Source organism: Dryobates pubescens, chromosome 10 (genome assembly GCF_014839835.1).
Source record: "Dryobates pubescens isolate bDryPub1 chromosome 10, bDryPub1.pri, whole genome shotgun sequence".
Lineage (NCBI taxonomy): Eukaryota > Metazoa > Chordata > Aves > Piciformes > Picidae > Dryobates > Dryobates pubescens.
In genome coordinates, this window is record NC_071621.1 from 38,013,040 (window position 1) to 38,026,500 (window position 13,461).

The 13,461-nt window shown below is 40.4% G+C and overlaps 1 protein-coding gene across 7 annotated transcripts in view; it reads right to left on the minus strand.

Moving 5' to 3' along the window:
- DLG2 (discs large MAGUK scaffold protein 2) overlaps positions 1–13,461 on the minus strand; it is a 1,098,948-nt gene that overhangs the window by 422,125 nt on the left and 663,362 nt on the right. For all 7 annotated transcript variants that reach the window (XM_054164548.1, XM_054164550.1, XM_054164553.1 and 4 more), the window contains one exon: positions 11,198–11,251. In XM_054164548.1, the coding sequence (XP_054020523.1) occupies positions 11,198–11,251 (54 nt within the window). The remainder of the gene's footprint in view (positions 1–11,197; positions 11,252–13,461) is intronic.

A 13,461-nucleotide genomic window follows, 5' to 3' on the forward strand; every position in this document is an offset into this window, starting at 1 on the left:
TGACAGGGAGAGTTATTCTAATAATACAACCTTCCTGAGTCATTCTTCACCAGGATTTGGCAGGGAAAGAACAGTTAGAGAGGCTTGGAAATAAGGAACTGCACTGAAAGTGTGTATGATGGCAAACTATAAACAATGTTGAAGCTTTAACTCTAGTAAGGCAGGGAAATGCCTACACAATAAAAATTAACTACATCATAAGTATAGCCAAAAGACCCCAAGTGGAATTCAAGAATGGGGTAGAAAGTCAAATATCATTTTCTCCAATAGGTCTGCAAATAAAGATAAGGTTCATTGAGACAGGTAGTTGAAATGGGGCTGCCCAGTCCTGTCTAAAGAGCAACTTGTGTTGATGAGATCAGTCTCCTTAAATCACAAGAACGGCTCCTGGAGATTGGTCCTTGAAAGAACGATGGAAACCTTTCAACAATGTCAAGATAAATGAAAAAAAATGTTCCATAAACTAGAATGTATTTGTGTCCTTGTACATGAAAATCAAATGCCAGGAGAATGAAAGAGGAGCACTTCTCTGACTTATTTGGCAAACAAACTTCAAAGTAATACACAATGTCTCTAAAACTAAATGAAAGAGCATTGAAAGCACCACCTGCAAATCACTTCTGTCCTCTGGGGGAATAACAAGAGGCTACACAGACACTTGAAGGCTTCTGCAATGTGCATAGCAGAGAACAACACTATTAGGGTCACAGCAATCCGCTGCTATTAAAGAGGAATATGATGGTGAAATCAGAATATTTATCAATCAAATGAGTATGCTGCACATGATTTGAACAATTATTGTAGTTTCAAGATAAACCCAGCATGCTGTGCTCACCTTTGCAAGATTTAAGTCCTGAATTTGGCCATTACACAAGACTCATTTTGTTATGACCACACTATTGCCCTATTAAGCTCTGCAAAGAATGAAACAATCACACTTGCCAGACTCCAATGAAGCAAAGTTTTCTGCTTGCCTAACATAAAACACCACTTAGCACAAATAACTTATGACTGAAAAGAGTTCAGTTTTAAACTGTTGCCATCTTCATGCAGAACTCACTGGCAGGAGTCGCTCATAAGCTGATTGAGTATTAATGTGAGATTAAAACAAATAATAAATGTAAGTTGTAATTTATTTGCATTAATGATAATTACCAGGTGGAAATTTATTTCATGTAGGCATCTTTACTTTCTGTTACCCTCAAAATAAATAAGTCTGCTATAGAATGAGAGCTGGATTTTTCAGATCAGGAAAACAACTGTATGTGGTATATTTGGGTTTGCTACTATAAGCAGAAAGCTAAGTCATCTATACACTGGTGACAAATATAATTTAACATTGAGGCTGATTCACCAGAGCACTGCATTAGAATGGGCTTTTGTTATGAGAAATGTGGATTAGAAGTGAGTCACATTCCAAAAGAGTCAACATTCACAACTGGCAACAGTAGTAATTTTGCTTCAAAGCACTTCCTGAAGCGGTGCTGAAGGCATGTACATCGTCCAGCATAGACCATCCAACCTCTGGCTGTCCATCAGTGAGGATCAAAGAAAAGTAAAATGGCTAATTTTGCATTTTTATTAATGCAAAGCCATGTGAATTCAGATTTGTTTATATTGCTGCAGAAAAAGAGTGAGAGAATACAGCAACCATTTGAAAACTACACAACAGTTAACAGGCTGTGAGTACCCCTCTCACATAAACCACAACACATAACGCTGAAAGCAGTACAGGAAAGATTATAAAGAGAAGGAAATCAGTTATCCAATGGTGCACTATGGACTGCCAGGGTAATAACAACCTTGTCTTGGCTGAACTTTTAAGAGTAATTTTGCAAAGCAGTATACCAATCAATCTTAGACATTAACCCCCCAAAATCCTTAAAATTACGAAGAAGGGTTGTTGGAAAATAAATGTCAGATATATCTCGATTTGAAGAACTGAAGCTTCATGGGAATTCAGCTCTTCTGTGTCCCATAAACCATGAAACCATTCATTTTCATTTCCACATTATATCAGAACTAGATTTTTCTTCAGTACTAAGCAGTGTGCTCCTCTCAGCCTTAGGTCCTGCATCGTTCTCATGCAGTGAAATATACCTACGAGTGTCCTTGTCTCAAATCACAAAGAAATTGTCTGTAGATACATGCTGTTTCCCAGCTGTCTTGGGTTTAAGCAGCAAGAGAGCTCTTTAACCCTTCTCAAAGGGGTTAAAGAACACACTCCACACAGGCTTTGACAGAGCTGGAAAGTTTAAATGGAAATGCTGTTCACAGCTACACACCACAGTGCAAAGCATACCAAATACACACAGCTTCACAGTCCACCTTGGCCATGGCTCTCCAAGAACCTCTTTAGCCCAAAGCTTCACACAACCTCCCTCCAAACCAGGCCAAAATCCTCTGGCCTCAAATCTCACCCCCCCCGCTACACCTGAGTGACACAGCTACACGTTCTGCTTGCTAGCTCCGGGCGAGCCAGGCTGCTCCAGGCCCCAGCTGGAGGCATTGCCAAGGATCAGCCTGGCCTCACTCCCCTGCACCAACCCCGAGACGAAGCTCCGTGCATCCTCCCAGGAGCAGGGTGGGAGGAAAAAGGACAACTGGTGCTGTTCCCTTATGTCAGGGGAGATGCAGGCTTTCTGGGAATGGAATAACAGCATTTCCTGTGTCCACTCCCTGGGCTGGACTGTTCAGCTCCTTGTACCCTCTGGTGCTCCGTAGGAATTATCTCTGTGTTTAAAATACACACCTCAACCCCAGGCACCAATTCATTTCAGAGCTAGCTTCATAACAAAGCTGAATAAAGCTGTCACTGTGGAATTACAGCCTTGTGTACCTGAAGTACATTGTGTCCCTGTGTACATTGTTCTGTATGCAAAACAATAAAAAGCAGACCAAGAAATATTTATGGAAATCAATGTGTTTGATGGCTTAAGACCACGCACTGCGCTACAAAGGCTTATTTTCAAGAGCCTGTGTTAAGCACTGGGTGCCTGCAAACCCACAGCCCCTGCTGGCTTTTGCTTATTGCTACAAAATCCAGCAACATCAACTGTGGGTCTGCAGAGCAGCATATCAAAAATGATACAAACCCAAAAGTTAATCCAAGGCCAGGGAGAGCAAGACACATTCACACGACACTTAGTTTGGGTCAGCTTGGGTCATGCAGTTCTATGCTGACTCAAAGGGGCCTACAAGAAAGCTGGTGAGAGACTTCTTAGGATGTCAGCTAGTGATAGGACTGGGGGGAATGGATCCAAGCTAGAGGAGGGTACATTTAGATTAGATGTTAGGAAGAAGCACTTCCCCATGGGGGTGGTGAGACACTAGAACAGGCTGCCCAGGGAGGTGGTGGAAGCCTCATCCCTGGATGTTTTTAAGGCCAGGATGGATGGGGCTAAGGGCAACCTGATCTAGTGGAGGGTGTCCCTGCCCATGGCAGTGGGGTTGGAGCTAGATGACCCTTGGGGTTGCTTCCAACCCTGAAAATTCTGTGATTCTGTGAAATCTTTGTGTGCTTCAAACAGCTCAAAGAGACACACTCTGCATTCTCCAGCAGATACCAACCTCATGGACAAATTAGCTTGAATTAATTCAAAATGAAGTATAGCTGGATGTGGAAGAATGGTATATGCACACCACTCCATGAAAGCATGTGTGATTTCTTCAGAGTGATAAAAACTACTGATATAGTAGTACCTGGATGCCTTCCCCAGGGCAGAGGCTACAAGGACAAGAAGAGGAGCCCATCAGGAACAGATTTTGAAAAAGCAAAGCACAGGAGCTCTTTCAGGGGGTTTATTTCAATGCCACACAAAGGACTGACTGTCTGATGGTGAGTGTGTAGAGGGGATCCATTTTTTGTCACAATGTCTGCTTCATAAGTTGCCGCCGGTGAGCTGCAGACAGGTAGAGGCAGGGAATGTGCTTCTCAAGCTTACCCGTGATCTGGCTAAAACCATCACATACCTGCACTCTGAGCAGTCCAGGTCAAGATGCACAAGGCACTACACATTTGCTCTGCTGTGTCTACATGATCAGAGGGACACAGACAAGTGAGGGGTGTTCTTGCTTTACAATTCAATAAGCTGCTCTCTCGCACTCTGCTAATGGCAGTGTTTCAATCAAAAACCTATAGAAAGAACTTCTAGATCGATTCTGAAGGCCAGGGTTATCCACAGGCAACTGAAGATGGAAACTATGATAATTACATAGAAATGTGCAGAAGTAATTAGATACCTGATCAAGCAGTGCTTCTACTTGTTGGAATGATGGGATGCTGATATTTCTGTCTATACTCAGACACGGCACAGGTTTTGTGCTGATTTCTATGCAATATGATATGCAGCACTTAAATATGCAATGCGGTGCTCATTCCTGAGGAAAATCCCCTCAAACCTTGCAGTTATTTTACTTTAAACAGTTGCTTTTTCCATAGATAAAAATTATGTCTCGGACAAGGCTTAAATATTGACACTTGCATCTCGAATTGAAAAGGGAAACAGCAAAATCCAATTACATTCTCACTTCAAAAATCACTTTAACCACTTTTTGTAAAAATAGTTCTAAAACAAATTTGAAATGCATTGGTTTTCAGGTAGAAAAACAATAAATATGAGACAGAGGTAAAATAATTCAGTTCCATAAGAACCATTCTGCACCTTTATATTGGATTTTGGACAGGAATGCCATATTTTCCCGGACAGAAATGCCGTATTTTCCTGCTACTCATCATGCTAAAAATACATTCAAATCATCAGGTGGTAGGATGAAGACTTTTCTGGTTTTGCATGTTTAAGGGGAGTTGTTTTCTATTCATTATTTTTTTGTTATTAAGCATATTTTTGAGTTATGATCTCAAAATATTTTTTAAGCTTGACTTAAATCGATCTTTCAATATTGCTATTAAAGAAGAAAAATCCCTTGTCCCACTGCAGAAACTTGACATGCAGAACACAGCAGTGATTGCCAGGCCAAATGCCATTGCCATGATAATTTCAAGGGCCAAAGCAGAGGTCAGGCCAAGGCAGCTGATCAAAATCAGCACAGAACTCTACCAGATTTAGCTTTTTCATTGCAATCCACATTAGCCGACAGACTGAGCAACAACCAAACAAAACTGATGCTTAACAATCTGGAAAATGTATCCCTTGAGATAAGAAGATGTGGAATCACTTTTAAGACTATGATCAAACTAATTGAGAAAGAAGCAAAACAATTATTCTGAAGCCAATGCGAAAATAAAGATGTTCATATTGTTATTGTTTAACCAACATTCAAGAGCTCCCTGCCTTTGTGAAGATTCAGATCCTGCCCCCTTTAGACAAGGATGTCTTTGAACTACTCTGCTACCATGCTCTTAAAAAATTGCTCATCACTCAGAGATAAAGATATAGATAGGCCATTTAATATTCATTATGTAATACCACATGACTTAGAAATACCTAAGAGCACCTCCACCCTCTAATACATCTGTTTAGGCCTAGGCAACACCTACATTCATATTGTCCAATAAAAGCCTTTAGAGTACTGATAGTCTCCCAGAAATTTGCATTTTCCCAAAGCTTTATACAGTCAGAATAGAGTCACAGAATGCGAGAGGTTGGAAGAGACCTCCAGAGATCATCAGGTCTGTTAAAGCAGGTTCACCTGGAGTGGGTTGCACAGGAAAGGGTTCTTACAAGTTTTGAAAGTCTCCAAAGAAGGAGACTACACAACCTTTCTGGGCAGCCTGTTCCAGTGCTCTGTCTCCCTCACAGGATTAAATTTTTACTCATGTTTAGGTGGAACTTATTTTGGTTTGGTTTATGCTCATTGCCCCTTGTCCTATCACTGGGCACCATTGAAAGGAGCATGGCCCAATAATCTTGAGCCCTGCTGTTTAGATATTGATAAGCATTGATAAGATTCCCTCTCAGTCTCCTCTTCTGCAAGCTAGGCAGTCCCAGGTCTCATCCTTTCCTCATAAGGGGGATGGCTCCAGTCACCTCCTCATCTTCATAGCCTTCTGCTGGATTTGCCCCAGCTGTTCCCTGTCTCTCTTCATCTAGGGAGCCCAGAACCAGACACACTACTCCAGATGTTGCCTCACTAGGGCACAGTAGAGGGGGAGGAGAACCTCCCTCAACCTTTTGCTTATATTCTTAATGCCCCCCAGGATACCATTGACCTTCCTGGCTGCAAGAATACATTGATGCCCTGTGGTTAACTTGTCCACCAGGGCTATCAGGTCCTTCACCACAGAGCTGACTTCTGGCAGGTCCATTCCTAATCTGTGCTGGTGCATGGGGTTATTCCTAGGAATAATGTATTTTTCTTTGCAGCCTTTTGTTTAAGGCTTGATATCCCTCATTCACATGCTAACCAGGTGTGCTGGCTGACTGGAACGACAGACGAGAAAGCTGAACATTTTCATAACCTCCCTTTTTTGGCTTCTTCATGGCCTCACACTTGCCCACGCTGGAGCTGTCACAGACCAACTGCCATGCTCCAGAAAGGGTCTGAGCTCCCGGTGCCCCTAAGCAGGGATGCACCAAAACAGCTGCAGAGCCATCTGCATGACTGTGCTCAGACATGTGTAAAACAATCTAAAGGTTTGATTACAGCTTCCACAACCATAACCTAAGTAGTATGAAAATCACTTCTTTAGGAAACAAAGTTGAGTGTATCTGCACAGAATTCAGCATTGGTGGCACAATTAAGGAAATAAACCAGTAATGAAACAGCAACAAATCCTAACAAAATAACAGCAAATTGTAATAATAAAAGTGACAGAAAATAGCAACAACAGGGGAATGAAGAAACATGAGGGACCAAGAAGACAGTAAAGTACATATTCCTTCGATCTTATCATTGTGATAAAGCAAGGCAAGGAAGAGATCAACCACTGTGCCTGAGTGAACTTGCATTAATGTTTAGTTAAGGTGAAAAGACATTAAATCCAATCATAAAATAAACAGGAAGGTTCCCACCAGCTTCTGAATGTGATACAGCAAAGCCAACCTGCTGGCTACTTTTAACTAAACTATATTGCATTTTGGAAACAAAGAAAAAGAGAGAAGGCTTATTCTGTGCAACAGAGAAGCTGAGATGATTCATATATTGTTAAATTAAGGCTTCTCATTATACAAAAAGATCTAAAATTTACAGCCAACGAATAGAGAACAAACAAACTCCCACAACCGTTTAATTGTGCTTAAAATGCCACAGAATAATTTGTTTTGTACCAGCGAAGCTTCCTATCAAATTTATTCCCGTGTCCAAAGCTTGGCAAGCCAAAGTTTTCAAGCCACTGAACCTAGAAACAAAGCTAATTTACTGTTTCTTCCTTTATGCACCATAGTCCCAAGTTACAAGGACTAGCACAGAGTGTACCAGAATAAGGCCTTTTCTTTTATCTCATGTAAGAAAAACATACTGATGCAAAGCAAGCCCTCACAGAAAGGGTTTTCTTCCCAAACTACTGAGTTAAAAGGTTTAAAGAGCATCGCAGCACCAAAAGGTTTAATTACGTAAATTTAAATCATTAGCATGTTAATGAGACAAATCACAGAGTTTACCAGTGGCATACCAGCTGTGAAAAAGGAAATTTCTCTCTGGTGGACCAGTGGAAACATTACATTTGAAAATGCTTTGCGAATGCTAATCACCGGTGCGAGGCCTCTTCCCTCAGAGAACACTCAGGAATGTTTGAAGGAGGTGGCAGAGAGGGTGAGCAGAGTTGTTACTGAAATGGAAATGTATTGAAGGTACAGTGCTTGAAACAAAACAATGAGAGGCGTTTCTTGTGCTGCTGAACCAACAGCTAAATGAAACCCTGAGAAGCCTTCATCTGGTATGCCACAACCCTAAAAATAGCCTGAGAGATGCTTCCGTAAGGTCAGGCTATCAGCTGTGGCTAGTGATGCCAAGAAAAAGCAAGACCATCTTAATTCATCCAAATTTGCAATTTCATGCTTATTCCAGTGTTAAAAGCTGAAAATGATTTCTACAAGGCATAAAAGGGATTCTTTAACTTTGGTATGGTAAATACAAAAGGATTTAAACAAAAGAATAATGTTTTTCTTCCTTTTTTTTGAGCAACATTAATTTACAAAAACTTGACTGGGCAGCACTAATGCATTGCCAAAAAAAGCATGTTCAAAACCGCACAAGCACCAAATATCAAAGCCCAATATGCCAGAAAATCTTCTGCCGATATTGCCCCTTGGTTTTTAAGGTTATTTTACAATTTAGAAATGATTTGCAGGTATGTGGAATGCAGATTCAAATGAAAGAATTAAAAGATGAGCATGTGAGAGAAGAAAAAATGGTATGAGCAAAACAATGTGATGAGCGGAATCAGTATGATTGATAAGATCTAAATATTTCTGTTTTTTCTCTCATAGGAGGCTTCTTGAGCTCCAGGTGTGCTTTGAGGCTTGACAACAGAAGCTGAATAGCAGCAATCCAAGATGACTCTGCCCTCGAAGATGAGCACTTCTGGGTGGTTTAGATATACTACAGTTATGAGGGAGGATCAGCTGCTCTGTGTCCACTTACATCAGGGCTGCTTTTAGCTTTGGAAAGAGAATATTGTAATTTAACTTGTATTCTCTGACCCATAAACAATTTGTCCCTATAGTGTTAGATGTATTTTTGAGGTACCTAAACCAGAATGATACCTTTCAGAAGCTGTAATAACTAGCAGGGATACCTAAAGATTCACCAGAGATGTCTCTAAGCATTTACAAAATCACAGAATCACAGAAACATTCAGGTTGGAAAAGCCCCTCAGCATCACCAAGTCTAATCAATAACCCTGCTCTGCAAGGTTCACCCCTAAACCATCTCCCCAAGCACCACATTCAAATGGCCTTTAAATACACCCAGGGTTGGCAACTCAAGCCTTTCCCTGTTTCACATGTTGTCCTTCCTCCTCCCAAAAGCAAGTTGGACCACCTTGGAAGAGACCCAGTCAGGAGATAAAACCCCAACTGACCAAAAGGCTGTTCCATCCTATACAACATCCTACTCAATAAAAACCGAGGGAAAGGAGGAGAAAGTAGCAACATTCATAGAACCATTAAGGTTGGAAAAGACCATCAAGTGTAACCATCCATCAATACCACCATGCCCACTAAAACCATGCCCTGTGGCATTTGTCTTCCTAAGTAATTGTTACACATGAAGGAGCTTTCCAGGAACTGGCTACACATCTCCTGCTGGTGCGAAGTAGTAAATGAATTCCTTTAGTTTGCTTGCATGTGCAGCTTTTGCTTTTTCTAGTTAACTGTCATTATCTCAATATCCAACTCTTCTCGCCTGCCTTCTGTTTTCTCCCTGGCCAACAGGAGAGGGGAATGAGAAGCGTTGGCTACTGGTCACAGCCTACCTACCGTGTACTGTCCTTTAAATCTGTGTTGGTAAGTTGAAAGGCTGGAAGAGGGGTGCACAGATAAGCAAATACACAAGCAAACACACAGGCAATATTAGACTGGAGAAAGAGGTCATTTGATGATGTGTGTGTTTGTCTGTCTGTATCACCTGGGGGAATGTTCAGGGACAAAAGTACTAGTAAGAAAGAAATGCTTATTTGTAAAGCAAAGCCCCTGTGTCCTGTGGGGCATTCTGGTGGCCTGGACTCAGCAGATCTGCTTCACCTTGCCATTTCACAGAATTCTCTACTTTCACAGCCAGCAACTGCTGTTTATTTATCTAGTTTACATCACGTGTTGGAGACTGAAAGAGCCCACAGGCATTTTCAGTCTACTGTCAATATTTCTCTTTAATGGGTTTGGTAATTTGTCCTTTTTTATTTTTAAGAGAAAGGAACACTAATATAAAAGTGGTGTAAAAGTGTGTAAGTATTGATAGGCTGTTTCATGTGAATAAATCTTATTGATTGAACATCTTGTCACTGGTGTAATTGCATCTGTATTTAGGAATTTTAACACCATAGCTGCAGAGTATCCTGGGCACAAGTCCAGTACTGGAAATGAGTGCTGGGACTCACAATGTCCCTCTTGGTAGATCTAGAGAAAACTAAGTATAAAATGTCTCATTAAAAGAGAAGAAAAGACAGAGCTATTGACAGTGAGGCCACAGAAAGATGATTCTGATGTTAGGAAGCAAAACTGAGACCTAGAAATGATAAGGAACCTTTTAAGAAATCTAAATGCAAATTAACAGAGAGATTTTATTTAACTTTTCCACCCTTCCCGATGGTTGAAATTCCCAACAAGGAATTCAGTCATTTTCTGCTTTACAGCAGTGTCACTCTTCTAAATTGCTCATCTGTGATCTTCACATGTCTTCTGCACAGTAACTCCTAAGTTTTATCAATTGTCAGAAAGAAACAACTGACCAGGACAAGCCCTACTGAACTTCCTTGTCAAGAGTCTTCTAAAAGCCAGGACCTAGTAATATCATTGGTGTAGGTGGATAAATAGCTAGGCTTATGCACTGGTGTCATAAGAAACAGATGTGGACAAAACACAACAGATGAGACACATTAATTAGGAGCTTTGAAAAGACAACTAAGAGGATGCAAGGAGAAAGATGAGATATTGGCTGGCTAGCTTCATACTCTCCTTTTCATGCCTCCGATCGCTTCAGCTTGTTACCCTCATTATCACTTATTCACTTTGTCTTTCACTATGTCCTTCATCTTCAACTATAGTTGCTTTTACAGTCTAAAATGACAATGATATCAAATGCTTGTAGAAAAAGAGATTTTTTAACCTGCATTTCTTTTAGGGTAAAATTGTTTTTCCTGGAATTCATAAAATTGAAGAAATATTAATAAGAAAACATGACATCATCTATTTTTTCCTGTCATTTATTATGAAGGGCTTTCATCTGCTAAAGGAATATAGACAGATGAATGAAGGTATCTTCACCTAGGTATCTTCTTAATAAGCTGCTTAATAAGGCTGCGTGCTTCTCTAAAAGGAAATACTCATACTCTGTGTTAATGGTAAGGAGAAAGGCTTCAAGGAAATAACTCTTAAGTGTTGAAGCCTAAACGACAAATCATGTGTCTACAGCATGCCACCATTCCCCTTCCTGCGATCTTCTGAAGCAGAAGTAGCTGTGTAACTGTAAAAACCAGCAGGCATTGCCAGAATTGTTTCCAACTTCTGTGCAACAGTGACAAGACTTTCTGTAGGAAATAAGCAAATTCTAAATGTTAGTAGAAAGCAATAATACTTACATAAGGGATTGTGTCCAAAGTGTCTGTGTTGACAATTATAGGGGCAGGGCTTGCCTGAAAGGAGGGAAAAAAGAAGAGAAACAAAATGTTAAAATCTGAACTGACTTGATATTGAAAAGCATATAATGATACATGTACAGTCTAATAATGATACATTTACAGTCCAAAGGCCTGTCTCCTGGTAGAATTCACAGCACAGAACTTTGGGTACAGTTCAATCAATTAGGGATAAAAGGAATAGATTCTCGGTCTTTAAGCCACACTTCAGTGTGATCCTTCTTTTCAATTCTGTTAGGCTTTGGATCCCACCCTGAATATGTAGTTAGCTATTCATGTCTGAGAAGAACTGCGAGAAACTTGACACATTCCATTCACTGTTAGGCGACTCTGGGGATGACGAGTTCAGCTTTCCTTACCTTACGAATCCACTTGTTTGCACAAACCCAAGGTCTTTACAAACCCTCTGATCTTTACAGAGGATAAGCCTCCACATTTTAACTCTACACTACTTATCGGTATTATATAGCTATGCAGTACACAGAGATGCATGAATACGATGATGTTTAGGTCAAAGCTATATACAAGGTTTGTATGAACTCAATTTATGTTCAGTTGGAAACAGTATCATAGCATCATTAGGGCTGGAAAAGACCATAACCCAATTAGTTAGAAAAGATCTGTGAATCTGCAAAGCTGACCAACTTGAAGTTATTGATGAAAATCATACCCAGGCTAGCTCCCAACCACCTGAAATGCCCAAATGCCTTCCAGTGCTTGGATTCAGTGGAGGCGACCCAGGACCGGGCTTTGATATGACCCAGTTGCCTAATCTTGTCTTGGCCTCCTGAGAAAACTACAGAGCTGTGTCAGACAGAGGTAGGACTGCTGAGATGTGATCATAAATATCTCAAGGACTCAGAAGAAGGATCAACATGTACTGAGGGCAGTACAAAGAGATGGAAGGCACCCCGTCCCTGCCTGACTAATGCCTGCTCCATCAGCAGTAACTCTTCAGGCATTGTATTGGGCTACTAATGCTTAGCACAGTCACTCATTAGCTCTATTTTCTATATTGAATATTAGCCAATGAATGTCTGCACTTTAAACTGGTACAGGCTGCAGGGTCTCTGTATGGCAGGCATGACTACAGCACTGTTGAAAACCCTGACTGTATTTCTGTTCAATATTCATTGCAGGATTTCAAACACTAGGTAACATAACCCAAGTTAAGACTGTAACATTAGTGCAACAATTCAAACACTTTGAGCATATCACCATCTCTTTCCAGTTTTGGTGCATTATTGAAAGAGAATTCTATGTTGAAATTAATTGTATTTGATTGAATAACAGCTACTGATGATTGATGCCATTATTTCTTTGCAACTATGTAACCTGTGAATAAAGACTAAAAATGTTAGAAAAATGTTAGAAAAAAGTTCTATACAGAAAGAGTGATTGCACATTGGAATGGGCTGCCTGGGGAGGTGGTGGAGTCGCCATCACTGGAGGTTTTTAGGAGAAGACTTGACGGGGTACTTGGTGCTGTGGGTTAGTTGCTTGGGCGGTGTTGGATTGGTTGATGGGTTGGACGCGATGATCTTGAAGGTCTCTTCCAACCTGGTTTATTCTATGTATATGTATTCTATGTATATGAAATGTGTACAATTTGGTGTGTACACATTTCATGGCATGCATGTTATCACAATAAGATACTGTTTGATATCAAAATGTTTATTATCTGAAAAGATATGATACATTTATTCCCCTTGTGTCCCCTAACACTGGACACTGGAGTCACAGACTGACCAAAGCTAAAGGCCATATGATTATACTTTCAGCTTTAGGCAAATGGAATTATTTATAACTGCATTATCCTTAAAGGTTAAACAAAGGATTTAGGTTTTAAAATCAGATTTTATTTATGTGAAGGCTTAGCTCCATGCACTTAAGGACTGCTACCTTTGTAACAGGAAGAAAAACATTATTTGTCTGGTATAGCATTTATTTATCCTCTTTTTATTGTTACATGCAGTGAGAAGGTCTAGTACCAAGTGTAAATATAGTCTGCAGCCTTCAGAGTGAAAGCATCTTTCTGCTGCTTTAAAAAACAGCATCTATTAGATAACAAACATCTCTTGAAAGTATTCTTTGAAAGCATTCTCATATTGCACAGTCACAGAATTTATATGATTGGAAGAGACCTTCAAGATCATTTAGTCCAACCTTCTACCCAGCATTGAAGGGTCAACACTAAAGCATGTCCC